This window comes from Papaver somniferum, chromosome 1 (assembly GCF_003573695.1).
Source record: "Papaver somniferum cultivar HN1 chromosome 1, ASM357369v1, whole genome shotgun sequence".
Taxonomy (NCBI): domain Eukaryota; kingdom Viridiplantae; phylum Streptophyta; class Magnoliopsida; order Ranunculales; family Papaveraceae; genus Papaver; species Papaver somniferum.
In genome coordinates this window covers 19,885,360-19,908,980 of record NC_039358.1, presented here as the reverse complement: position 1 = coordinate 19,908,980, position 23,621 = coordinate 19,885,360, and the positions used below count along the sequence as shown (strand labels likewise).

Sequence of the window (23,621 nt, the reverse complement as noted above, 5' to 3'; positions counted from 1 at the left end):
CTTTGGCTTGCAAAAGCCAGTTTTCACGTCTCTTGATATTTTGACTTGATTAATCTTCTACAGTTCATATCGGGTTCAAATTATTTCCAAACAACTTGGAATTTGATCGATTGACCATTAGATGGTTCCACGACCACCAAGGTTTGGTTCCATACCCCTTGGTCGGTCCTCTTCTTTCCACAATTAAGTTTTATCACCTAATGCTCAGACGAGCACCATTATTTTTATGATTAAACGAGCATTTATTCATCCGTTCACCAACTGGTCTACAAAATACTTTGGTACATGCTCATTCGAGCATCTGGGCACTATATGGTCGTCCCACCATCTCATGCAGCCGACCCCTATCTCACTCATGGTTGATTTTCAGTAAATCATCCATTGATCAACAATCATCAAAATTATGGTTTCAAACCAAATGTTCGGCAAAGCGTAATTCTGAACAGGTTCAAACACTAATAATTTTATGTTGATCAAGCAATCAACATTCTAATTAATTAAACAATATTCGGTATAGCTACTAGTGTTTTAATTAATAATTTATTTGGTCCCGCTACCAATAATTCATTAATTGAGCAATATTTGCTCAAACGACCAATATTTGTTTAAACTAGAAATATTTGCTTTGATGGGTTCAAAACTCACTTCTAGCAATATTAATTCAACTATCAATATTTAATTGCTCGACCGAGCAATATTCCTCATGTTGATTCAACTATCAACATTCGAGAATTCCACTGATCCAGCTATTAATATTTTACTGGTTCATCAACCAATATTTGGTTCGTTGGTCGACCATTATAATCTTTCTTATTCGACAACTCATGACGCAGACGAGTGCTCAACAACATTTCCTATCAGCAAGTCCATGATCAAGCAATCTCATTGGACGCTCGTCGATTCAAGTTATCAATACATCATTATTACCTCAACTGCTAAAATGATGTATCACAATCCATCAATACTCAACGTCCGTGCATTATTCTACCTCAACTAGTAAAATGATATTTCACAATTCATCAAGACTCGACGTCTTTCCATTATTCTGTCTCAGCAGACACCTTATGGTTAATCCACGAGTCTCAGAGCATACCACATTCGTTCATTATGCTCGACTCATCAAGGCTAAGACTCATGTCTAGTCGAGTCAAAAATTGACCAATTAAATACACGTCTGCCTTGCAGACTCCACATTCATGAGACATCAATCATATCACATGTGGGGATATTCATTAGATTTTTGGTCCGGCAGCCTACAACACGTGTGTACACCCACGATGAGAAATGTGAGTAAGTCGTGCAAACAATTGAGGGACTTAGCAAAGTAGTTGATGGACAATCAACCAAGTCTCTGCACGACGTGGAACTGGTTTAACCACAATTTCCCACTCTTTCACTCCATCAACCATCACACTTACTGGGATCAATGTGTCTAATATTCTTGCAATATAAATAAGTTTTTAGATCCACGATTGAACAAGGAATAATTCTCATCTGAACAATAACTCTCAACATAGCATAATTCAATCAATCAAAACTTATCTTCTCTGAACTCAACAGTTCACAAAACTTGCATAAGTATACAACACATCCACAATCCTTCGATCAACATTGATCTCACATACACTTCTCAGTTTCCCTCAGATCGACCATCATGCCTCTTTGTGGCCGAACTGACTCTGGAACGACCATTGTCTGGGCTTAGGCCGGAGTCTTACAGATTGATTTCTCGGACTCAAAGAACTCCCGTACAGTGCATCTGTTTGCAAAATGTTTAAGCAATTTGCTCGTTTGAGGGACCGACCACTCGTCTCTCTACTTTTCCTCAAAAACCAGCAAATCGTTTTCACCCATCAACGCCTGAATGTCTTTTATTTCAATAGTACACGAACTAATTTATGCAGTTTGCGAACTAATTGATTTTAAGCGTTTCATGTATAAACTTTTGTATTCAAGTATGCAAACTGTTTACGAAAGTTGGCGAACTTGTGTAATACAAAGGACTCCTGAGTTAAGAGACGGCTATTTGTTCACAAATTGCTTTGGACAGTTCATGAAATGATTTGATCTTGTAACAATTTATTCTTGTAGGTTCCGGGACTATTTAACCTATTTGACTAATATATGATTGCACAATTCTTCTTTATGATCAAAGCAAACTTCTCACATGCTTACATGAACAACCTATATGTAGAAGTTTAGCTTACTTGGTTATAAAACAATTTTTAAATTTGTTCATGAACCTACTTTGTTTAGCCTTGTTCATCAACGTAAATAGAGGACTTCCTGCAAACTAGAATCTTAATCCTGGCGCTTCTGTGTGAAAATGCAGGGAATACCAAATACACCCAACTTTTTCATTCAGAAACCTGTATAAACAAAACTTAATACAAATACAAGTAGACCAACTTAATGATCCTCGACAATATGTATATAGATTTATTATCTCAACCTCTACCAAATCAGTATGTATATAGACACAAGGTCCGTGAACCTGGTTGTTAAGCAGAGTACTTGGACGATCTCAAAAATCAATATCCAAGATCAATCTAGTCATATCCAAATAATTCAATCGGAATTCTGCCAAGTGATTAAACTTGTTATCTATCTTTCAAAATACGAATTCTACAAAACACTAGTCTCGTAATCGATTACAATTAAGTGGACGTATCTAGTTAGATTGAATACGTAGAAACCTGCATAAATCCAATTATAAAGATGAACAATATAATGCGGAAAAGGAAAAACACAAGACACATAAAAAAAATTAACGAGGAAACCGAAATAGTAGAAAAACCCCGGTACTTCGTCCAGATTAAATACCACACTGTATTAAGCCGCTACATACACTTGCCTACTATTAGACTTCGAGATGGAATGTAGTTGAGACTGAATCCACCCTCCAAGCGATTTAGTTACATTTGCGCTCCTTACGTCTCTTGAACCTCGCAAGGTTCTACGTACTTGATTCCTTTAGCTGACGTCCTTTACATCCTAAAAGTTTCTTCAGTTGAAGTGAAGACTTTCAATACCAATCTGCTAGATAAGCCTATTTGATTTCTTTTTGAATCAAAGATCAAGGTTTGGAAATATGTTTGTAATAGACAAGCTAGCAAACCTCACAAATCCGGAACTTACGATTCCCGAAGAGCGGTCTGGATTCTTAACCACCTCTCAAGAACAATCGTCGAAAGATTAGATTTGGAATATGAAGACTGCACCAGCTGTGAAAATCTTTATCAAGAGAGCAGCTCACTCCATGCTTCCAAATAGAATGAGATTGGCGGCTATTCTCCCAGAAATAAACACAACTTGTAAGCTCTGCAATGAGGGTCAAGAAACCTTAACACACTTGTTTTTATACTGTAGCTATGGTAACAAGTTTGGATGCATTTTTATTTCGTTATGCAATTATAAGAGATGGCACCAACAATTTCCATGATTGGTTAACCAATTGTTTGAGAATACTAACGGAGGTGGTTATGGAATAGATTAGCGGGTTCTACATAGTACTATAATATGGCATCTCTGGAAGGCCAGGTGCAATATAACGTATAAAAATGAGCAAGGATAGTGAAGTCACAGCTAATAACACTATCAATTTTATAAATAACTATAAACAGTCCACAAATCTGATTATAACATATTGCAACTTCTGTATCATAATCTATTAAAAGATGATACCCTCAAAGTTACCACATATTAGTTGCAAGTACAAACAGAAATAATAGACATAAAAATTAGTATTGTCTTCATTATGATGAAGTCGGGCACTAAAAATGGTGTGAGACTAACTCTTTGTTATCATACAGGGAATATCAGGGAAGCTAGAGGTCTCCATGCAGATTGCACAACTAGAGATAGCAAGAGCGGAGGCGGCTTTCTATTGGGCAAGAAAATGGAGTGGACACTCTATCACTTTTAAGGGTGATTTAGAACCTAGTCTCTTGCTGCTAAGTACGCACCTGCAAATGAGAAAAGATATAGGAATAGTACGCAACATAGCTAAGTTAGATATGAATTTCAAAATTCAGGCTTTCAATCTTATATTAAGAATCAAACTAATTTGGGCTGCTAAAATCCCTGATTTTTGTAACAAATATGCTATCAAGCATATCTTGAAAGAAGATAGCCTATGAAATTTTTTAAACTACCTAAACATTCGGACTTGGTATAAAGATGTAATAATGCACTGAAACTCTCCTTACGGAAAATATGACCCCTCCTTATCAATATATATTACGAGGGAAACCTCCTTTTCTATATAGGAAAAAAAATGGTCCCTTATACTACTCCTAAATCATAATAATAGAGGATATATTTTACAGGGGTTTGTTTATGCATGTTTAAAAAAAAGGGGTGGGGGTGGTTAGTTTATCTTGCATTTTTAGGGGCGGCCCTGAAAGAATTAGGGACGACTAATAAGATAAAAACGGGTCATTCAAACCTAAAATGAAGCCAACCCTTATCTACGATTTTTTGAAATGGATAATATTTCTATAATCGTTAGCCAAATTGAAATCGGTAGTTTACTTATGTAATCGGGTAGATGTTAGTATAATAGGTAGTTAATATGCACATATGTAGTTTTATAGTTTTGTTATTTTGAAATAAACTACAATCGGTAGACAGGGTTTCACGTCTATTTACCGATTTCACAATCGGTTGGAAGTCATATTGTTATACCTACGATTATTTGCGTTTTTGTAATCAGAGTTTCCTTCAACACAAATAATCGGTAGTAAATATTCCTTATTATTTACCGATTGTGTGTGTTTTTTGAGGCACGACTAGTTTTTTTTAAAAAAAATAGTCGTTGAAGTTTAAATCTATATAAGGAAACTCATCTCTGACAACCCAGTTGGACCAAACTCACCACCTCTATTCAATTCAAATTTTAAAACATTCTTCATTTGAACAAAAGCATGGTTATTCCTTTTACCCAAGAAGAAGATTGTGTTGTTTATAGAGCATGGGTTGTGGTAACAACTCATGATTGTAATCACTCGCTTCACAAATTGGAATCCGAAGAACAATTATGGAACCTATTTTAATGGTATTTGAGGCGTTAGATGGTAATCGAATTGGAAGATCATCCGACGACATTAAGAAAAGAAAGAAGATGATCGATAAGGAAATTGACAAACTTGAAGATGAGGAACGATTTGTTAGGAACGCTTTTCCTTGGTGGACGTATGAATGACGAGTAAGTACCTTAGTAACTCTGACTCAATTAAACATTAGTTAGTACTAACTTATTACTCATTTGTAATTTTAGAGAAACCTTGTTGATCACCGGTATGTGTTCCTCTACGAGAAACGATTTGAACATGAAGGATGTTACAAAATCAAGAGAGACAATATCTATGGTTGCTGGAAGTTATGATCTGTTTTAAGACTTTTAAGTGATTGTGATAGTATGGATTTAGGTACTTTTAACGTATTTTCAATGTTAAGGTCTTTTGAACTTTATGTAATGGTTTACTAACTACATAATCGGAAGTAAAAGTGAAAAAGCGGGGGGTATAACAACCACACTCAATAATTCGTTTGGCAATCTGTATGGACTAACTCCAATATAATTTCGAGAGCACCGGCTTATAAAGAGAGCTCAATCAAGAAATATACTAAATAGTTATATCTCAATTTATCAATACAATCTGCAATCGAACAGATAAAAATCTGTGAGCCCGATTGATATGAGAAATAACTTGGACGGTACCAAAGAAATTCCGAAGTGCCAATAAATTACTATCCAACAATCAAGTTCGGATTTACCAATTGATTGAACTACGCGCAACCTGTGAGATTTCAATTATATAAACAAATATAATGCGGAAAATAAATGACACAGACACCTAAAGTTTTGTTAACGAGGAAACCGCAAATGCAGAAAAACTCCGGGACCTAGTCCAGAGTTGAACACCACACTGTATTAAGCAACTACAAACACTAACCTACTACAAGTTAACTTTGGACTGGTATGTAGTTGAGACTTAACCAAGTCTCACATCGAGTAAGGTGCAGTCATGTTCCTTACACCTCTTGAACCACGCCGGATTCTGTACACTTGATTCCCTTAGCTGATCTCACCCACAACTAAGAGTTGCTACGACCCAAAGTCGAAGACTTATAAACAAATCTGTCTCCCACAGTTAAGTCTATTTGAATAGATAAATTTGTCTCCCACAGAAGTACTTATGAAGTTTTTGTTCCGTCTTTTGATAAATCAAGGTGAACATGAACCAATTGATAATCTGGCCTTATACTCCCGGAGAGCAACCTAGAAATATCAATCACCATACAATAACTTAACTATATGGTGGTAAAAAAAGTTATTGTGGAATCACAAAGAATGAGACGAAGAGATTTCTGATTACTCTTTATATCTTACCTATCAGAGATAAATCTCGATCAAATCTTAGAGAAGATAAAACTCAATACGATAGAACAAGTAAGATCAGAACACGCAACTACAGAGAAAATAGTTGGGTCTGGCTTCACGAATCCCAAATGAAGTCTTCAAGTCGTTAACCTATAATGGTTTTGGAAAAACCTAGGTTAAAGAGAACTGACTCTAGTCGCAACTAGGAGACATGAAAGTGTTGGGATTAGGTTTTCCAATTGCTAGAGTTTTCTCTTATATAGTCTATCAAATCAGGATTTGCTTTCAATCAAAGCTAAGATAACTTAGTAATAAAACATTCATTATCACCGTTAGATGAAAACCTGATTTAAGATTCAAAATAAGTCTGCTTAAAACCAAAGCAATATCTCTCCACCGTTAGATGGTATTAGCTTGTTACACACAAATGTAATATACCTTCATTTAGATATGGGTAACCGTACCTAAACGTGTATATTGAGTTGCCTCAATAATAGTTAACCGAAGTTAGCCATATGAACACTTTTGTCTTAACCACATTCATCTAACACTTCTAGATCAACTATGATGATCAATCAATCATGAAAGATAATCAAATGAATCTAATTGTATTTCAAATAAAGTTGTTCAATTGTTCACTATCTCACAGAAATATATATGAACCAATTGAATCAAAATAGGATTGATTCATAAGAATCAATTCATGAACATTAAGCCACGGTTTGCAAAGATTGCATTCCTTAATTCATAAATATATTTGTTCATGAGTATGAAAAACATACTTAACCGATTTTAGAACTTTAACCACTAAGTTTGCAAACATGTACGCAAACTATAGCTTCCGGACTTTGGTCTTGTCCAGCAGTTTGCAAACTAGTATGCATACTGTTGTCCCAAACCTTAACTCAGGTAGAACCGTTCGCATACTGGTATTCAAACTTGGTTTCGGGACTTTAACAGATAAAATCTTTCGCATACTAGGTATGCAAACAAGGTTTCTGGACCTGAATCATACCAAAACAGTTTGCATACTAGGTACGCATACTGTGTTGAATCCAGACAAAGGTTTTTGTTCTAAACTCCCATTTCAATCATTGAAACATCCTTAGAAGACGACAATAGCTGTCTCACACAAACTATTAGCTTATAATTAATTTTCAAGTGACCGAATGATCAATACGAAACTTTCTGAGTCGACATCAAATGATTGTCTCACACAAATCATGTAAGATGTTTCAAGGCAATTTTCACATGATCATCTTTTGACTTATTATTTAGTTTCCAACTAAACTCGTCAAGAATATGATGAACGTAGCTAAATCAAAAAGCTTACAACACATATTTCGAGAAGTAGATAACCGAGTTAAACTCTATTTGAAATATAAAATATTATAATACAAAAGTCTATATAGCTATACGACTTAGTCTCATTAATTAGGAGATAGAATAGAATAGACTTGTGAGTGATAGATAAGTTTTAGTCTCCACATACCTTTTGTTGATGAAGTTCCTCCAAGCTCTCCTAAGTATATCTTCGTCTTTAATCGATGAACGGCGCCGTGAAATCTAAAGCTCAACTACATATTCTATCCTAATCCGAGACATAGCTATAAGTAGACTAGAAATCAAGACTTATAGTTTTGATCAACTAAAGTTGGCAAACAAGCTTGAGATAGCAACACTTGCGAGTTCGACAGAGCAATGCTCTAATAAACAAAATACAAACAAAACTCGATTGTACATAATCGGAGTCAAAACTAAACTCATAACAAGCGATTATACATTTCTTCCTATTATGCTGCATTTTAGAGACAATGAATTCTAATTTGATGAGGCAAATATAATCGGGAGAAAAATACTACACCCTATCTTCTGATTGCGTCGATCTATGTGTCTCTATATCTTATAATCATCTGTTATGATCGGTAGACAAAAAAAAAAAGACTACTGATTAAGCATATTTTAGGGTTCGGTAACAACTAACGCCCTACAATCGGAGGAAAAACATATCACCCGATTAAGATCGATGTTCTCAAGGAACGAAGAAAATGAGCATAATTGGGAGTTTAAAAACAGATCTATTCTGGGAAAGAAACCGAAAACCCTACAAATATTTTCATTGATTTGTCAAATTAAAGCAACATAAACCCAAATAATGGTAGAATTTTACCTAATTGGGACCTTTTGAAGTTGATTGAGAGTACACGTATCAGATTCACCACCACCACCTACATCAGCGGCTTCATCTTCTTCATCTTTTTCGGTTACAATCACTCTGTTCTTTGATCTTTCTCCGATTTTTGGATCGTCACCATGGTAGACGTTTTTCACTCAAGCTTTTTTGGGTTCATTAGTTCTCGTCATCGTTTTATAGGACAATCGACGATGTTTATATTCGGCGATGAACGACGACGATGAACTGAAGTTGAAGAATGAGGAAATGTTTTTTCCTCTCTACAATCAGAAGTGAAGAAGAAGAGGAGAAGAAGAGTTGAAAAGAAAAGAAATGAAAGTGAAATTATGTTTTGGGTGGTTTTATTCGTCAAAGAGGTGTATAAGTAATTCCATAATCGGTAGTTTATGACCATATGATTATTTACCGATTTAATTCTTAATCGGTAGTATAATGAATTCCATTTTCTACCGATTTTTAGAGTAGCTCCAAATTCAGTATTGCAAAACAAATGAAATTCGAATTTGCTACTTTAACAGTCGGTAGTTATGTTACGTTGTTTATCTACCGATTATTGCAATAACTCATTCTTAAACAAACCAATAATCGGTTGTTAATACCACTACTAACTACCAATTATAGAAGGACATTTACGTATTTTCTGAACCATTAGGACATTCCATAACCGTATTTATGGGTTGGGAATAAAAAAATCGCACCTAATTTCGGTGTCCCCACTGAAAATGCAAGGTTTGTTTATGCTAATTACAGTTTCCACTGGTTAAAAAGGAAAAATGCTAACTACATGGGTTATGACAACACCACACCACTGGATAGTTACCGCCGACTCTTATATTTAGTGCCAGTAGTCGGAGACTTGAAGTACTTGTGTCCTATTAATAAAAAGGAAAACTAAAAAGATCGGGTTTCCTATTCCATACCCTGTGTGCATATGATAAGATTAGTGTAATACACGGAAAGAAATTTAAGAAAATACAGAATCATACTGTTGACTAACCTTCTTTGCATGTCTTCTTGCCATTGATCTCTTTTTTACTATTATGAGTTAGGGATTTGAAGAACAACCTGATGATACATATAAATACCATCTCTTCTCAAAGGTAAGTAATAAGCCTCTCTCTTTCTTATCTTTTAGGTTTTCATTTTTTTTCTTTTGTATTCCATCTTGTAATTTTCAAAATTAAACATTTCCCAGATAGCTATACGGATTACAAGCAATACCAATTTTAGTATTTGACAAAAAAAAAATCTGAGGCTATAAATAGCAACTCGCTTCTATTTTTAAATTGCCGCAGTTAAATGGAATCGCCTGTTGCACCAATTATTTGTTGGATTTAGGGATCCCATATACCAAAATGATCCTGATCTACACGATAGACAAATCATTCTTTAGAAAATCACAAGTGAAATCACTCTTGTGTGGTCCTAGATGGAATTATGATAGAAATTTACTTACATTTTATCTATTCTGAAATTGATGAAATTTACTTACATTTCAAATTGGTGCGTGAGGGTAACGTCTTATGTAAAGCTAATTGAAGAGCGTCGGGTTAGAAATTATATGAATCTCTTCCTCTTGAGAACATGTTATGTTTATCCTTCTAAAAAGAAGAAGAGAACATGTCATGTTTAGAATTTTAAAAAAGTTGATGTGTCTAGTTTATTCCCCTTGCTTCATAATTTTCATAAGATTTTGATTACATTTATAGAGCTGAGGTTTTTGTTGATATTTATCAGATGATTCTAGTAGGTGTTGTTTAAAGAGGAAGCTATTGGTGGTGTGACTAGAAAAGAGGGAGGCGATGTCTTGCTTTTTAAAATAAACACTGACTGACTACTACTAGTAAGAGCAAACATGGCTGAAATTGATGAAACTACTCCAAGTGGAAGAAACAGTTCTAGTAGCTCAAGCCTTACTAGCAGCAGTTTACAGGATACCGAAGATGACAACAGAACCATAGGGAGTCTCTTGTCAAAAGAGATGTTGAACGATGTGGTGGTGGGTCGGAAACTTGGGAAGCATCTGTCTCATCTGGATTCCATCCCGGTAAGAATAATTGTTTGATCAACTAAGTGTCAAACTATTAGGAAATAATCAGTACTAGATGATTATGTGATGCATTTCCGTTTCAGAAATTTTATTTATCCCACATTCCCACTACTCTTGCGGCTACTTTCCTCGAACTGTAGCTAAAATCAATAAAACTACCTCATGTTTAGGATTGTACCTAAATTGTCTTTGGGGAGATGGAGGGCGAAATGAATAGCAGGACTCTTTCTGTTTATCTTTTAGTAATTAAGATATTGTGCGATTCGTCTTTCTTAATCTAATTAACCTTACTCCCATAAAACTTTTGAATACTAAGTTATGCAGCTATTTTAATGCTTCTGACCCAAGAGTGATTTTATCTCACCGAAAAGGCAATAATTCCTCTTTCGACATATAGTGGAAGCTATTGAATAATCAGAATGACTAGGAAAGCTGTTTTTGGTTTTCATCTAATAGTTCTTAACAATGGAGTACGGCATGTTGTGCTCTCGTGTTATGTAAACATGCCATTTATAGTTTATATACTTCAGTCCCTTCACTGATCCTTCTAAAATACTATCTGAAGATTATCTTCGAAAATTCAAAATTCTAATTTAGTTGGAAAGGCAAGGGGTGTATAGTGGTAATCATGACATGTAGTGGATTCGAATGGTGTTGCCCATTAAGGTGGAACATTTTCCATCTAATGCTGCAGTGTGAAGCTAGTTGTACTTGCACATATGAAATAATGTAGAACTTTCCATCTGGTCTCTGAAATTCACACGTTTTAGCTGAAACAGCTTGTTATAAAACGAAGTTTAAAGTTCAAAACCATGTGGCAAGCAACACATGTAAGTTGTACTTATGATCTTTTACTAAAAAGAGTACAATAGCAGCTGAAGCAGTTGCGCACTGTAGTTATTGCTGAATGTTTTGGACAAGGAACAAATTTCCGTGTGAGGTGAACCTCTAAGAAGTTTGAGATAGCCAATTTCGTAAAGTTATATATATATTGAGTCGTACAAATTGTTTTACCTTTCCTATGCTGAGCTTTAATAATTCATCTGTTGAATTGACAGCACACACCTAGAGTGAATGGGGAAATTCCTGCCTTGGATGATGCAACCTTGGATCATGAACGACTTGCAGAAAGGTTGTGATTATTATTATTATTAGTACTATTCTAAAAGAATTAGTCGTAGTGTTGCATGCTAATATGTGGTAACTTCGCTAGATTACTTCTTTTTCTTTGCACTGCATCTATGGATGTAACTGTTATATGATTATATACCTTCCAAAGAGATAGCAAAAATTCAATGCATTTTTATGCAACCAGGAGTATCTTCAGTAATATTGTTCGACCGTGGTATGGTACTATTGCATACCAAGGCTTTAATCATGGATCTTAATAATTCAATCATTATCATTTGACCATTCTGTAATGGAACATGTTCCAAGAGATGTGGTTTCTGTTATTCAGGTTTTGGACACGAGAAGAATTTAGCTTCTTCTATTGTTATATAATCTAGCTCAATCAATCAATCTATCATGGCATGTGATTGGCTCCAGCATCTTTTTAATTATTTGGTGGGGATTATCTGTTCCCTCTATGTTCTGTAGTGATTTTGATTTCTCTTTCAGATTGAGCAAATATGGTTTAGCAGAACTGCAAATTGAAGGAGATGGAAACTGCCAGGTTTGACAAAGGAAAACTTTATTTATCTACATTTTACAGCTATACTGGTCATTCCTTTGTAATTACACATCATCATCTTAACTCATATTCCTTTTAATTACATTTCTTCATTATTAAATTTTTTACTTTACTTTAGATATGTTTCTTTGTTAATAAATCTCTTATGTTAAGTTTAGAGTGTTAGTATTAGAATTCTACCATGTTCACGTATGAAGTTAAAGTAACCTCAGCCCTTGGTTATGTTTGTCTTCATCATAAATTGCTGATGCGTAGCATGTCTCAATGGCGCTGTCACATGTTTGGTTCTTTTTATTCTTTTTGGAGTCGATAACTTTTGTGTCCTTATATTCAAAATAGTATTATGCTTTTGTGTGGGCATCTACAGGATGCTTTGGCATTCATATTTGGTATTCATACTTTTATCTTCTAAGTTCTATCCCTCTGAAAAGCCAATGCTAGCCTGATTCTGTGCCTCTATCATTAATGATGCATTCTCTTCTGTGGTCTAGTATTAAGTAATATCCAGCACTCTGGAAAAATATTATCTCGCCACTTCTGGGACATACTTTGGTGGAAGTATCTGGATTAACATTTTCCCAAGCTCTCTAATAAAAATCAGATTAAATTATTCTGCTAAATCCTCACCTAAGCTTTCGTAGATGTACAAGTATGTTTAAATGTGAGAATGTTAAAATCAATTTCAGAAAAGAAAGGGACCCCAAACCCAATTCTTAAATAATAATTTGAAAATCTGATAAAGAGAGACAGGTCTGTTTGTACAAATGGGCATTGATGGACATATAATATTAATAAAAAAATGTAGCGATGTAAGGGCTGGTTAGTGGAGTACCTCAACCATTTATAGGGTCTTACATGCTCAATCTGGCTTTCGCAGCTGTTGCATCCAGTGTAGTGTTTACCTTTCATCTATGTGTTCTTCCTACTTTGGGATTTTCACACCTGAACTTTATTGTGGTGACTTTAATCAGTTTCGAGCTTTGGCGGACCAGCTGTTTCGAAATCCTGACCATCACAAACACGTGAGAAAGCAAGTCGTGAAGCAGGTATGGTGAATCTTTTGCGGATTTTAAGTTTTTAACATGTTTACTCTCTTCCTTTTTTTTTCCTTCTTTTTGAGATTAAGCTAAACGTAAGACTTGCAATGGTTCTCGTTCGGCTATTAGTATTTTTTTGTTTTCCTTTAGTCAGAAGTTCACTCTTAGTCTTCACTCAGTTACTGGTGTACATGGTTGACTTGCGATAGGAGGTGGTTCTAATATAGTAATATTTCAGTGGTTCATCGAATTTCTCAGAAACTCTTGAAATAAACTTGAAAACCTGTTAATTAACAATTTTGCTATATGAACTGCATATTAACAGCTGAATGACAGCTGATCCTGTGGCAGATCCAGTGGAATACTGATGTGTATTTTTGGTTTGTCCACGTCAGGAGAAATCATAGCAAGGAAAACCCCTTTGTCGGTTCATCTTCTTTTTTGTTCATCGATTAACTAGTCTATAAAAGTTAGTCCCCCGTTTATCTTTGATTGGTTGAATGTAACCTATTGCCTAAATCCCAATAATAAATTAATTCCAGAAACTCCTTTGTCTACATCAAATATTCCCCATCTTTAACCTTCCAATAACAACTGAAATAGCCAAATAATAACAGGATAATCATGGGCAGAAGAACCATAAGGCCAAAACACAGTCTAGGGTTTTAAGAAGGAATAATCTTCACCATTTCTCCTTCTTTGATTATACAAGTAAAAGCACATAAAATCATAAGGAAAAGATTACAATACATTCAAAATTTGTGAAACTTGAGTTCGAAAGTGTCAACAAAATCTCCAAGCATTTGGATGAAAGAAGGGAAAACAGAAACTGTTAGGTTCATGGAGTAATTGTCGTTGTAAACTAGAAAGAGAGATAGGAGAGTCGAGTTTTAGTTTCTCATGACATGGACAAATATAAAATGCACATCAACCTGCCACTGTACCAGCCACATAGGATCAGCTGTCAATCAGCTGCTAATGTGCGGTTCATGTAGCAAAATTGTTAATTTTGGTTTTGGTATTTTTGTAACTCGCCACTTTTTCTTGTTATCCTGTCTCGGTATCGTATCCGTATTAATAAAGGTGACATTGTTTTTTGCTCAAGCTGTATTTTAATATCCTCTGAATGAATACAAATCAAAACTAAAAGAGCAAAAGCAAATCGAGTGTTGTTTAGGTTATGAGACATGTTGTTAACGTGTATTTTTCAAAGCGCAACTCATCCTCAGTTCAGATTGGAGATCCAAATTGTTTGGAAGAGGAGGCCTTGTTTTTAGCTTTCGGCTTTTGCTGATATTTTTTTTGGATCGGTAAAGAATTTGGTGCTGACGAGTTTTGAACTCAGGTCACTGGTATCATCACCCAATAACTTTACCACTGTACTACAGTGACATCGGCCTGGCTTTTGCTGATTATCCACCTCTTTTAGTTCTTTCAGTTTTTTCGAAGAAACTATTTTCTTTTTCTTTCCTTTTTTTCTTTTTTAAGTAGTTTTAAATGTTTGTATGCTGGTGAAGCACTGTTCATCAAGACAAAAGTGTTGGTGCAGTTGTAGTTACTTCTAATTATTGGTTTGTCAACTTCTGTTCAGCTTAAGCATTTCAAGACATTGTATGAAAGCTATGTTCCAATGAACTATAAAAGTTACTTAAAGAAGCTAAAAAGGTCAGACTTTTGTAGTGTTGCTTGTTTTTATTTCTTTGTGGAGTAAGTTCTTGTCAATCGTCATGATGTACTTGCTAACTGTTATAGTATGCAAAATGTTGTATCACGCTATAGATCAGGGGAGTGGGGGGATCATGTCAGTCTACAGGCGGCAGCCGATCGGGTAAGATCTCATAATAGTGGATCATGCTGTGCATCATTAGTATTAAGATAGATAATGAGAGAGCTAATAGTGAATCTATTGTTCACAAGTTGACTATATCAAAAGTACGAGGACATACAATTTACAAGCATGTTTACATGTATTCAAACACATGATATAACACGCAACTCTTGTTTTCATGAACCGATGAACGTATAAATATTATCATTTTAAGGTCCGGTATAACTGCATCTTGAATGAGAGCCATACTTCAGCATGTGGAACCCTAGTATTCCTTTAAAAGACTTGTTGATTCTTCATTGGCTTCCAAAACACACTTGTGTGGCAAACAAACAAACAAAAACCTCCAAAACAGTCATCTTGGTACACCAAGTAATCAGTTATTTTCATTTTATTCATGCATCTTTTTTTTTGAGAGGGAATTGTGGCTCGAGAGCCAGAAGTGATTTTATTTTTGTTTAGTTACACAGATACATTCTCATCCATCTTATAATATTATACATCGTCGTGCAGTCTTTGGGGTTGTGACAACTCATCGTTTTTCCTGTAGTTCGAAGCCAAAATTTGTTTGCTCACCTCGTTTAGAGATACTTGCTTCATCGAAATTGTTCCCAATGACAAAACTCCTTCCAGAGGTATGGTCAATTTTTCAGATTGTTTTACATGCTATCATGTAGCACGTATCGCTTCCTCTTGCCCGTGTGATTTGATGGTTCTTCTGTTTACTTACTTTCGTTCGCATATTAACTTGCTTGACTGGGTATCTTATATCTGGTTGGAGTATATTTGGATTTCTGACTAAAAAAGCATTATTGACCTCCCTATTTCCTATTACTTGCTACATAGTGAATTCTTTTTTGAAGATTCTACCCATTGACTCTCCTAATGAAGTTCTTTGAAACAAAACAGAATCATTCTTCATAAAGTCGTTATCTTTTGATTTTAGGAAATGTATAGGGTTTTAAGGCGCCTTATTTTGATATTGTTAATTGTCGTTGTTATTGCACCACGTGTCTTGTTGTGACCACACTTGGGATCCCAGAGCTAATTTTCAGTCTGTCCCAGCACTTGGTTGATCAAAATTATAGTCAACTTTCTCAAAAACTTCTATCCTGTTAATTAGCCTCAAAATTTTGGCAGTATTTTGAGACTGTAAGTTTCTCCTTATCTTTCTATGGGGCTGTACCCTGTAAGTAATACAAATTTCCATGGTGATGTACATTAGTTTGGAGAGTATTCTCACTGAATTGCCTTTTGATCAACTCAACTCCTGTCAGTCCTGTGGGCACCTTCATTGCAGAAACTTGGTGTGATATACATGGTTCTTTAACTCACTTCAATAAGACTGATTAAATTATATATGGAACCATTTGTATGTCTGTATGAAACCTGCAATCAAATTATTTGACATACATTGTTTTATCATCATGATACGTTTTTGTTATGCCTATAGTACCTTAGATTGTGCAATTTCTTCTTTGTCGTTTCAGAGCTTTGGTTGAGTTTCTGGAGTGAGGTACATTACAATTCCCTGTATGCTAGTGGAGGTGATAAACTGTGCTGTTGCTTTTCATTTTTTGCTATATTACTTACCATTTGTTGTTGTACACGTTTCTGTACTCACTGCTTAATTGATGAACAAATTTTGTTTTGGTTGCATGTGTCTGGGTGTGCAGATGTTCCTACGAGAGTAACCAAAAAAAAGTATTGGCTCTTCTAGACATTTCAATCAGTGGCCATGCTTTTTCAGAATCTCGGTATCTGATTATCTTTTTTTCAAATCTGATGTTTGTCTGTACCCTATATACATTCTTTCTTTTTCATTCTTGTACAGAGGATATGATGTATGTAATTCAAGCAGAGGTCTGTGACGTGTATGCTGCAAGCCTGCTACCAACCAAGCAACAGAACTATGTGGGATGTATATATCTATGAGAAATCCTTTTGCATACTTGATTGGATTAGCAATGTAGTATCTGTAGTATTTCGGATTTAGTTTTACACGACTTCTGCTTTAGAAAGTAAGAAAAAAGACAACTAGCTCCGAGGCGTTGCATTATTGTGTTTTATGTCTTGTATTTGTGATTTTCTTTGTACTAGATTGTGTGTATTCTCTAATGAAATGCCAGTTCTTGATGTGCATATATCGTCTGAATCCAGCAATACTTCAGTTAGACCAAAGGCCACTTAGAAAATTTGAATCTAATGTTGGGCTCGGATGCTATGTGGAGAGAGGCACGTAAGGTGAAATCAAGAACTTGGTGTTATTGACACTACTGATAGTAGTTCTCATAAACAGCAAGAAATAAGGTGTTTCTAGTACAAGAGTACAGTCCTATACAACAAAGACATCCCAAAAGCAGGGGACTCAAATTCGGGTCATAATTTGTTTATTTTTTACTAAGATTAAAAGCATAAAAGTTACAGATATACATTTATATCCAGAGAGGGAACGTTATCAAACCATTCTTGTTTTTTTTTTCTGACACAATCAAACCATTCTTGTTGGTTTAAAATAGAAATGTCATTTTTTTAAGGAGAATCTACCACATTGTTTTGACATCAAGATTGCTAATAGGGGTACCGAATTGTTTGGGGGTGCATCCATACTCCCTCTGTTCTTAAAAAAGAGTTACTTTTGCTTTTGGTGTACACCCCCAAGCCAAACCAGAAACAATCTAGTACTGTTATTATTTCCATAAGCATAGAGTCTAAACTCACATTCAATACAGATTGCAACAGTTCATTATTAATAGCATTCCAAACATCCTTCCCAAAAGAGATCAATCAAAAAGGTGTCTATGCAGAATCTAGCTATCGAGCAGTCTAGATTTCCAAAAAATGATTCCAAAATATTCCAAAATATCTGACATTGGCCACTTAGTATCAACCAGCTGAGAGACATACTTCATATTGGAACAGAATAAATGGTTACTTCATATTGGAATTGGAACAGAATAAATGGTTAGAATAAATGGTTACTTCATATTGGAACAGAATAAATGCTTACCTAGAGTAGTGTGGAATCTGTGGATAGATGAACCCATCTATCATTCCATATATGAAAACTTTCTCCACTACCAACCTTCCAACAAAGCATATTTCCTAACAATCTCCAAACCTTTCCATACTCCCTTCTAGGCAGAGGAGGAGCCATTAAAGATGCACTATCGATAAATAGGTTTGAGTTCTATCAAGCCTCTATTGTATATTATGAGTAGAACAAGTTTAAACAATAAATGTTTGACTGAACTATATCAAATTATAGCAGTCAATTAATGCAACATCCAAACCACCAGCAGAACCAGCAATTACAACAAGATCAAAAAATTTCAGTGTGTGGAAATTTAATGAGGATACCTCTCATATAAAAGAGCTTTTGATTTACTTTCAGACAAAAAACAGCACACCAGGTTATTCAAAAATAGTGATATCATTAAAATGGTTCCTAGTTTAAGATGAACAAAATTGAACTAGGATTAAAAAAAGTCACAACGTTCATGATTAAAAAAGCAAAGAAAAAGATCAAGCTACTCTAAGCAATGACAACGAGTATGATTGAACCGGTAATAGAAAGAAGGCATAGTTACTGCAAGGTTTTTGTCTTTAATTTTTTAGTCTTGCGAACACTTTTGCCTTTGTCAGGTTTATTCTTCTTCGGTTGTGTCTTCCCTTTTCCCTTGTGCTCCTCTGATTTTCCGTGAGGATCCACTTCTTCATACTCGATGGGCTTTATAATTACTCCTGGTTCCTTTACCACCTGAACCAATCAATCAGAAGAAAAAGACGAGATGTGAGATGTGAGACGTGAAAGATCCATCCAACCAACTGGCTCTAATTTCTACAGAGAGGAACATGAAAAATTCCAAGTTTTCTTTCCTATATGTTCTCCTTGTTCTGATTTACTGCACGGACTTTAAAGTTTCAACACTTTCTTTATGTTAATAACATTTATTCAGCAGGAAAGAATGAGAACACACGGAATTCGGTACATAAAATTTTGTATGACCACTAACTGTATACAGTATTATTCACGAGACTTACATCAGGCCGGATAAGGGCACCAACTTTTGTGGCTGGGTTGAAATCGGGTCCAAGAGGCACACGGAGAGTTCTTTCATACTGTTCTTGGGATGTGTATGGATATGGCACTGTCGCTGTATGTAGCTTCTCAGCCTGTCCAGGCACATTATAGCTTTTAGATTAGAATATCAGGCATCAGTTACAACTCAGATGCAGAATCACTTGCAAGTTACAACTAAACATGCCAGACATAAGTCAACAATAAGTAATATTACTCACCTTCTTGTCAAGCCTCTCAGAAATAATTACGTGCTTGAGATGCGAATCTTTTCTCTCTTTTAGCGCATCTTCCCTTTTCTTTTGTGCAATTACATGCTCTTCGACCATCCAAGAAGGTAAACCTTTCTTCTTTTGGATATGAGTCCACTGACCCCAGCCTGGAACTAGAGTTGGCTTCTCAGGTTCAGGATTTTCCTCATTCAGAGTTTCTAATTTTTCCTTCTCAAACTCTTCCTCCACATCATCACCAGCAAAAGCATTGCGTATAAGGTCTGCCTGAGACGGAAGTTTATATTCTGGCTTGGTACCAGAAGTAAGAATTCCATCCACCATCTCTTCTCCACTCTCACTACCACTATCCTCGTCTTCCTCCTTCAAAAAATTCAAGACAAACAAAGGTTACATGAAAATAACAATAAATTAGACTGCAAAGAACAGGAGAAACAAAAAACAAATCCAAGTTAAATAACTGCGGAAGCCAAACCTTGGTCTCTTTAAGCGGCAAAGCAGGGTCTACCGCCTTCGAGTTCTTTTTATTGGTACTGGATTTTTTATTTTCACTTTTCATCTACACATATGAGTTACAAATGATTAAGTAATATTGAATGGTTCATCAGTTAAAATAATTGATATGGAGCAAAAGTAACCTTCTTGAAGGAGTTCGATGCAAATATAGCAACATCATACGTCGTCTTCGGGCCAGGCTCTCCAACAATATCATCAAATCTCTGTTATGAGCAAGAAAATAAGAACTCACATCCACCAAAATATAGTAGGCCAAATAAAAGAAAGTGATTAAGTCAAATGTTGATACCTTAAAAACAGGTTCCTGACCAGGGTTGGACCTTCCACTAACTGCACCGCTAGGATCAATGTGAACATTTTTCTGTGAAACCACCATATTTCTGCTGGATACAGCATCACCAAAATCTTCAGTTGCAAATTCATCTTCACTGTCACTATTTCTATCCCTATCCACCCTATTTGATTTAATCTTCCTACTCATTTCGTCAGACTGGTTTTTAGCTGCCGAACCAAAAACGCGTCTACCACTTGACGTTGCTTTTTTCGAACGTTCTGCTTCATCCGAATTCTCTTCCAGCTCCCTCAAAGATGAGTCATACTCTTTAAGTGCAAGCCTAGCTTCTTCATCAACTGCCTTTTTTCTCCTTTCATTTCCCCGAACCTAGAAGATCAAAGTTAAGATTGGCAAACATTTTAAATGCACTGCTGGCTCTTATGTAAGACTCAGTCCCGCAGATGATGACTGGGGTACCAGATAGTATCCCAGTCACATGATTTGCTAATGTAGACAGTGTGGGAAGCAAACAAGGAAACAACTAAGATGAATGTATGCGGAAACTTCAGATATCAGCACGTTAACACATAAAAAGCATACCATGAAAGGTAAGTCAAGAACTCCTGATTTTGGAGCTTCATCCTCATCTTCTAAAATTTTAAGGGTTTTCTCTTTTGCCTTGTTTACCAATTTCAAAGGCTCATCATTGTTTGCAACAGCTTCAAGATCGTCATCGTCATCAAAATCACTACTGTCATCACTACTACTACTGTCGTTCATACTCTTCATTTTTCTGGTCAAAATTGCATGTTGATTAAGCTGATTAGAGATAGCAGCTCTAGTTCCTTCGTCCTGGTTAGCCAAACCACGCCGTATGGCTCGTTTTGCCCACTTGGAGCTGTTTTTGTGTTTCAATGTCATACGTTCCTACAATAAAAATTGAGAGAATATAAATGAAGAGGTGTTTGTTAACTAAGAAAAGAAAGCCCGGTCAACTAGGAATCAACTCTTAGGAACCAAGGTGATGAATAAAAATGTGAGGTGTTAATCACCTCAGCTCGTTTGAGCTCTTGCTTAAATGCAAGTTCTTTAGCTGAATCAGGATCCAATTGCTCGTCAGAAAATGTTGTCTTCAATTTGTCCTTGTTCTTGAGACGATGATAAGTTTTGGACTTGATCTTTTTAATGTGTTTTGACTTCATTTCATGCCGAAACAGAAGGCTACGCATTTTTGCAAGGTGATTCTGGCGGTCTTTCACATCCTCAACAGATATCTGCCACGTGACAACAACAACACATTAAAGGAGATCAGTGACATAAAAATTAAACAAGGAATTAGATTAGCCGCGGTCAAATGACCAACATGAATCAAACTGAAGAACGAAAGAAAAGCAAAGAGACACCAAACGGCACTTACATAGTAATGACAGACACTAAATCTATATGTATGAATACGACTTGAAATTATCATTTAAAGATAAATCAGGTACCGTTGATTAAATATTAAGTCGTTCTGATGACAATTGTAAACCAAGTTACAGCTACCAGCACTTGGTTAGAAGATGTGTGAGCTACATACCATGTTGAGTTCAAGAAGCCTCGCACCATCCTTCATGTGTGCATCCACAACCTCATCATCCTGAACGATTGAAGCCATTTTCTTCTCAAACTCGGTTCTAGGAGTAAATTCAGATGCTATTGCTCCTACAGTAGCAAACCCCACATCAGTTTGTTCCCCAAAGAACACAGTAGGCGCCTCCCTGTTCCTCTTTACTAAGGGTTCCCATTTAGTAACTTCCTTCCTTGTAATTTTATAAGCATTCATTCTTTCTATCTTCTCCTGATCCACTTTAGCAAGAGGTGTAAGAATCGCCATGGATTTTTTCTCCACTTGACTGATTCTCTTGTTAAGTTTATTATATCCAGCAGTTCCACGAAGTGGACCCATTAGATCCGCCATTCCAATCTTACCACTACCATCCAATGCATCTCGACTAGGATTAAATTCAGATTCAGGATATGCTTCAGATACAGTTAGATTCTTCTTAACTGCTTTACCTAAAATGATACATCATCATCATGTAAGATTACTAATCAAAATGCAAAGTTAAATCACTGAAAAAAAAAACAATGTCTAGTCTGATTACCGTCAAACGCCTCAGAGGGCATTCCAGTGATTCTTTGCAACAACCTAGAATGTTTTCCATCCTCCTCACCACCCGATAGTTCAGAATCCTCATTTCCTCTACTTCCATCATTATCTTCACCATCATCCTCCTCATCGTCATCTGATCCTATATTCTCATCCTACAACAAACAATATAACATAACCAAATTCAAATTCACCCTGACATTCAAATTTTCAAGACAAAAATTCAAAAATATATTTAAAAAATAATAATTGCTCAAAGAAATACCTTAAACCCTTCAGGAAGTTCATACTCGAGATTATCAACAGGATCAAATCTCCGATTCTTCTTAGATTCCTCTTCAGGGATAACTTCTTCATACTCGTAGAGATCATCATTAATGTGTAATCCTCCAACCTCTTCATCCGAATCAATCTCCTCATCATCTTCATCTGAATGAACAGGTTCACTATTCTGGTTTAAGAATTCAATCTGTTTTCTAAGCTGATTTGGTAAGCGAGGTCCACTGTGTTTCTCGTCCTTCTTATTCTTCCTCCTCTTCTTATTATTACCAGAAGATGACTGAATAGGTTTTCTTTTTCCTCCATTATCAATCCTTTTCCGTTTTGTTTCCGCCATTTTTGTGTTTCTGGTTTAGGGTTCGCGGCTTGAGGAAAGATAAAGAAAGTGATGAAGTGAAGGCTGAACTGCTGAAGAGATTTTTTTTTTCCTCGCTTAATTGGGCCCCAAAAAACAATTAGTGGCCCTGACCAATTTATACCACCCTAAAAATTAGAAGGGGAGTCCAAAAAGCGGTGGAAATACCATTATGCCCTTTCTACTTAATAACCTATTGACCCTAAATATAAGGCCTCCAATTCATTTCCAAAAATAAATAAATCATAAACTCTTCCCCTCCCCTCACTCTCCCACCCGACTCTCTTCATCTCTTCTCCCCATTGATGACCGAATTTTTTTCATCGTCGCAATCGTCAGGAAGTAAGTGAACTAAAACCCACTTCTCCTTTGATATTTTCTTGTTACTTTGAGGTTTTCATCGTGAAATTGAGTTTCAGATACGAAGAATTTAAGATATAGTATATGGGTCGTTACTTTGTATTGTCTTAAACATTAACAATTTTTCATATGCATGTATACACGATGAACAATCGTTAAGGTATATGCTGTTTAGGTTAACGACCCT

At 35.7% G+C, this 23,621-nt stretch overlaps 2 protein-coding genes across 5 annotated transcripts; one reads left to right on the top strand and one right to left on the bottom strand.

The window, feature by feature from the left end:
• Positions 1-9,400: 9,400 nt before the first annotated feature.
• On the top strand, positions 9,401-17,329 carry LOC113280820 (OTU domain-containing protein DDB_G0284757-like). Of its 3 annotated transcripts, none has more exons than XM_026529408.1 (10): positions 9,401-9,679; positions 10,330-10,626; positions 11,688-11,761; positions 12,250-12,304; positions 13,294-13,368; positions 14,951-15,024; positions 15,139-15,187; positions 15,738-15,822; positions 16,678-16,734; positions 16,864-17,329. In XM_026529408.1, the coding sequence occupies exons 2-10, from the start codon at positions 10,435-10,437 to the stop codon at positions 16,905-16,907; spliced, it is 705 nt and encodes a 234-aa protein (XP_026385193.1). In that variant the 5' UTR covers positions 9,401-9,679; positions 10,330-10,434; the 3' UTR covers positions 16,908-17,329. The 3 variants fall into 3 exon arrangements, with proteins under 3 accessions (XP_026385193.1, XP_026385197.1, XP_026385186.1); XM_026529401.1 differs by having other exon boundaries at positions 9,405-9,679; positions 10,317-10,626; XM_026529412.1 differs by lacking the exons at positions 14,951-15,024; positions 15,139-15,187 and having other exon boundaries at positions 10,317-10,626.
• Positions 17,330-18,440: 1,111 nt separating this feature from the next.
• LOC113280807 (U3 small nucleolar RNA-associated protein 14 homolog A-like) lies at positions 18,441-23,145 on the bottom strand. 2 transcript variants are annotated; one of them, XM_026529391.1, is made up of 11 exons: positions 22,706-23,145; positions 22,436-22,595; positions 21,868-22,337; positions 21,341-21,562; positions 20,889-21,215; positions 20,304-20,675; positions 20,137-20,217; positions 19,974-20,057; positions 19,490-19,861; positions 19,232-19,363; positions 18,441-18,947 (listed from the first exon to the last, which is right to left on the bottom strand). In XM_026529391.1, the coding sequence occupies exons 1-11, from the start codon at positions 23,054-23,056 to the stop codon at positions 18,774-18,776; spliced, it is 2,745 nt and encodes a 914-aa protein (XP_026385176.1). In that variant the 5' UTR covers positions 23,057-23,145; the 3' UTR covers positions 18,441-18,773. The 2 variants fall into 2 exon arrangements, with proteins under 2 accessions (XP_026385176.1, XP_026385172.1); XM_026529387.1 differs by having other exon boundaries at positions 21,868-22,346; positions 22,706-23,144.
• Positions 23,146-23,621: the final 476 nt, after the last annotated feature.

Excerpts from the sequence above, each read along its gene's own strand:
- LOC113280820 (XM_026529408.1), top strand. The coding sequence starts at position 10,435 with ATGGCTGAAATTGATGAAACTACTCCAAGTGGAAGAAACAGTTCTAGT. Across the intron at positions 15,188-15,737 it reads TACAGGCGGCAGCCGATCGG|TTCGAAGCCAAAATTTGTTT; the intron begins GTAAGATCTCAT and ends TTTTTCCTGTAG. Across the intron at positions 16,735-16,863 it reads TTCCCTGTATGCTAGTGGAG|ATGTTCCTACGAGAGTAACC; the intron begins GTGATAAACTGT and ends CTGGGTGTGCAG.
- LOC113280807 (XM_026529387.1), bottom strand. The coding sequence starts at position 23,056 with ATGGCGGAAACAAAACGGAAAAGGATTGATAATGGAGGAAAAAGAAAA. Across the intron at positions 22,596-22,705 it reads AACTTCCTGAAGGGTTTAAG|GATGAGAATATAGGATCAGA; the intron begins GTATTTCTTTGA and ends TGTTTGTTGTAG. Across the intron at positions 19,364-19,489 it reads CTGAGAGGCTTGACAAGAAG|GCTGAGAAGCTACATACAGC; the intron begins GTGAGTAATATT and ends GTGCCTGGACAG.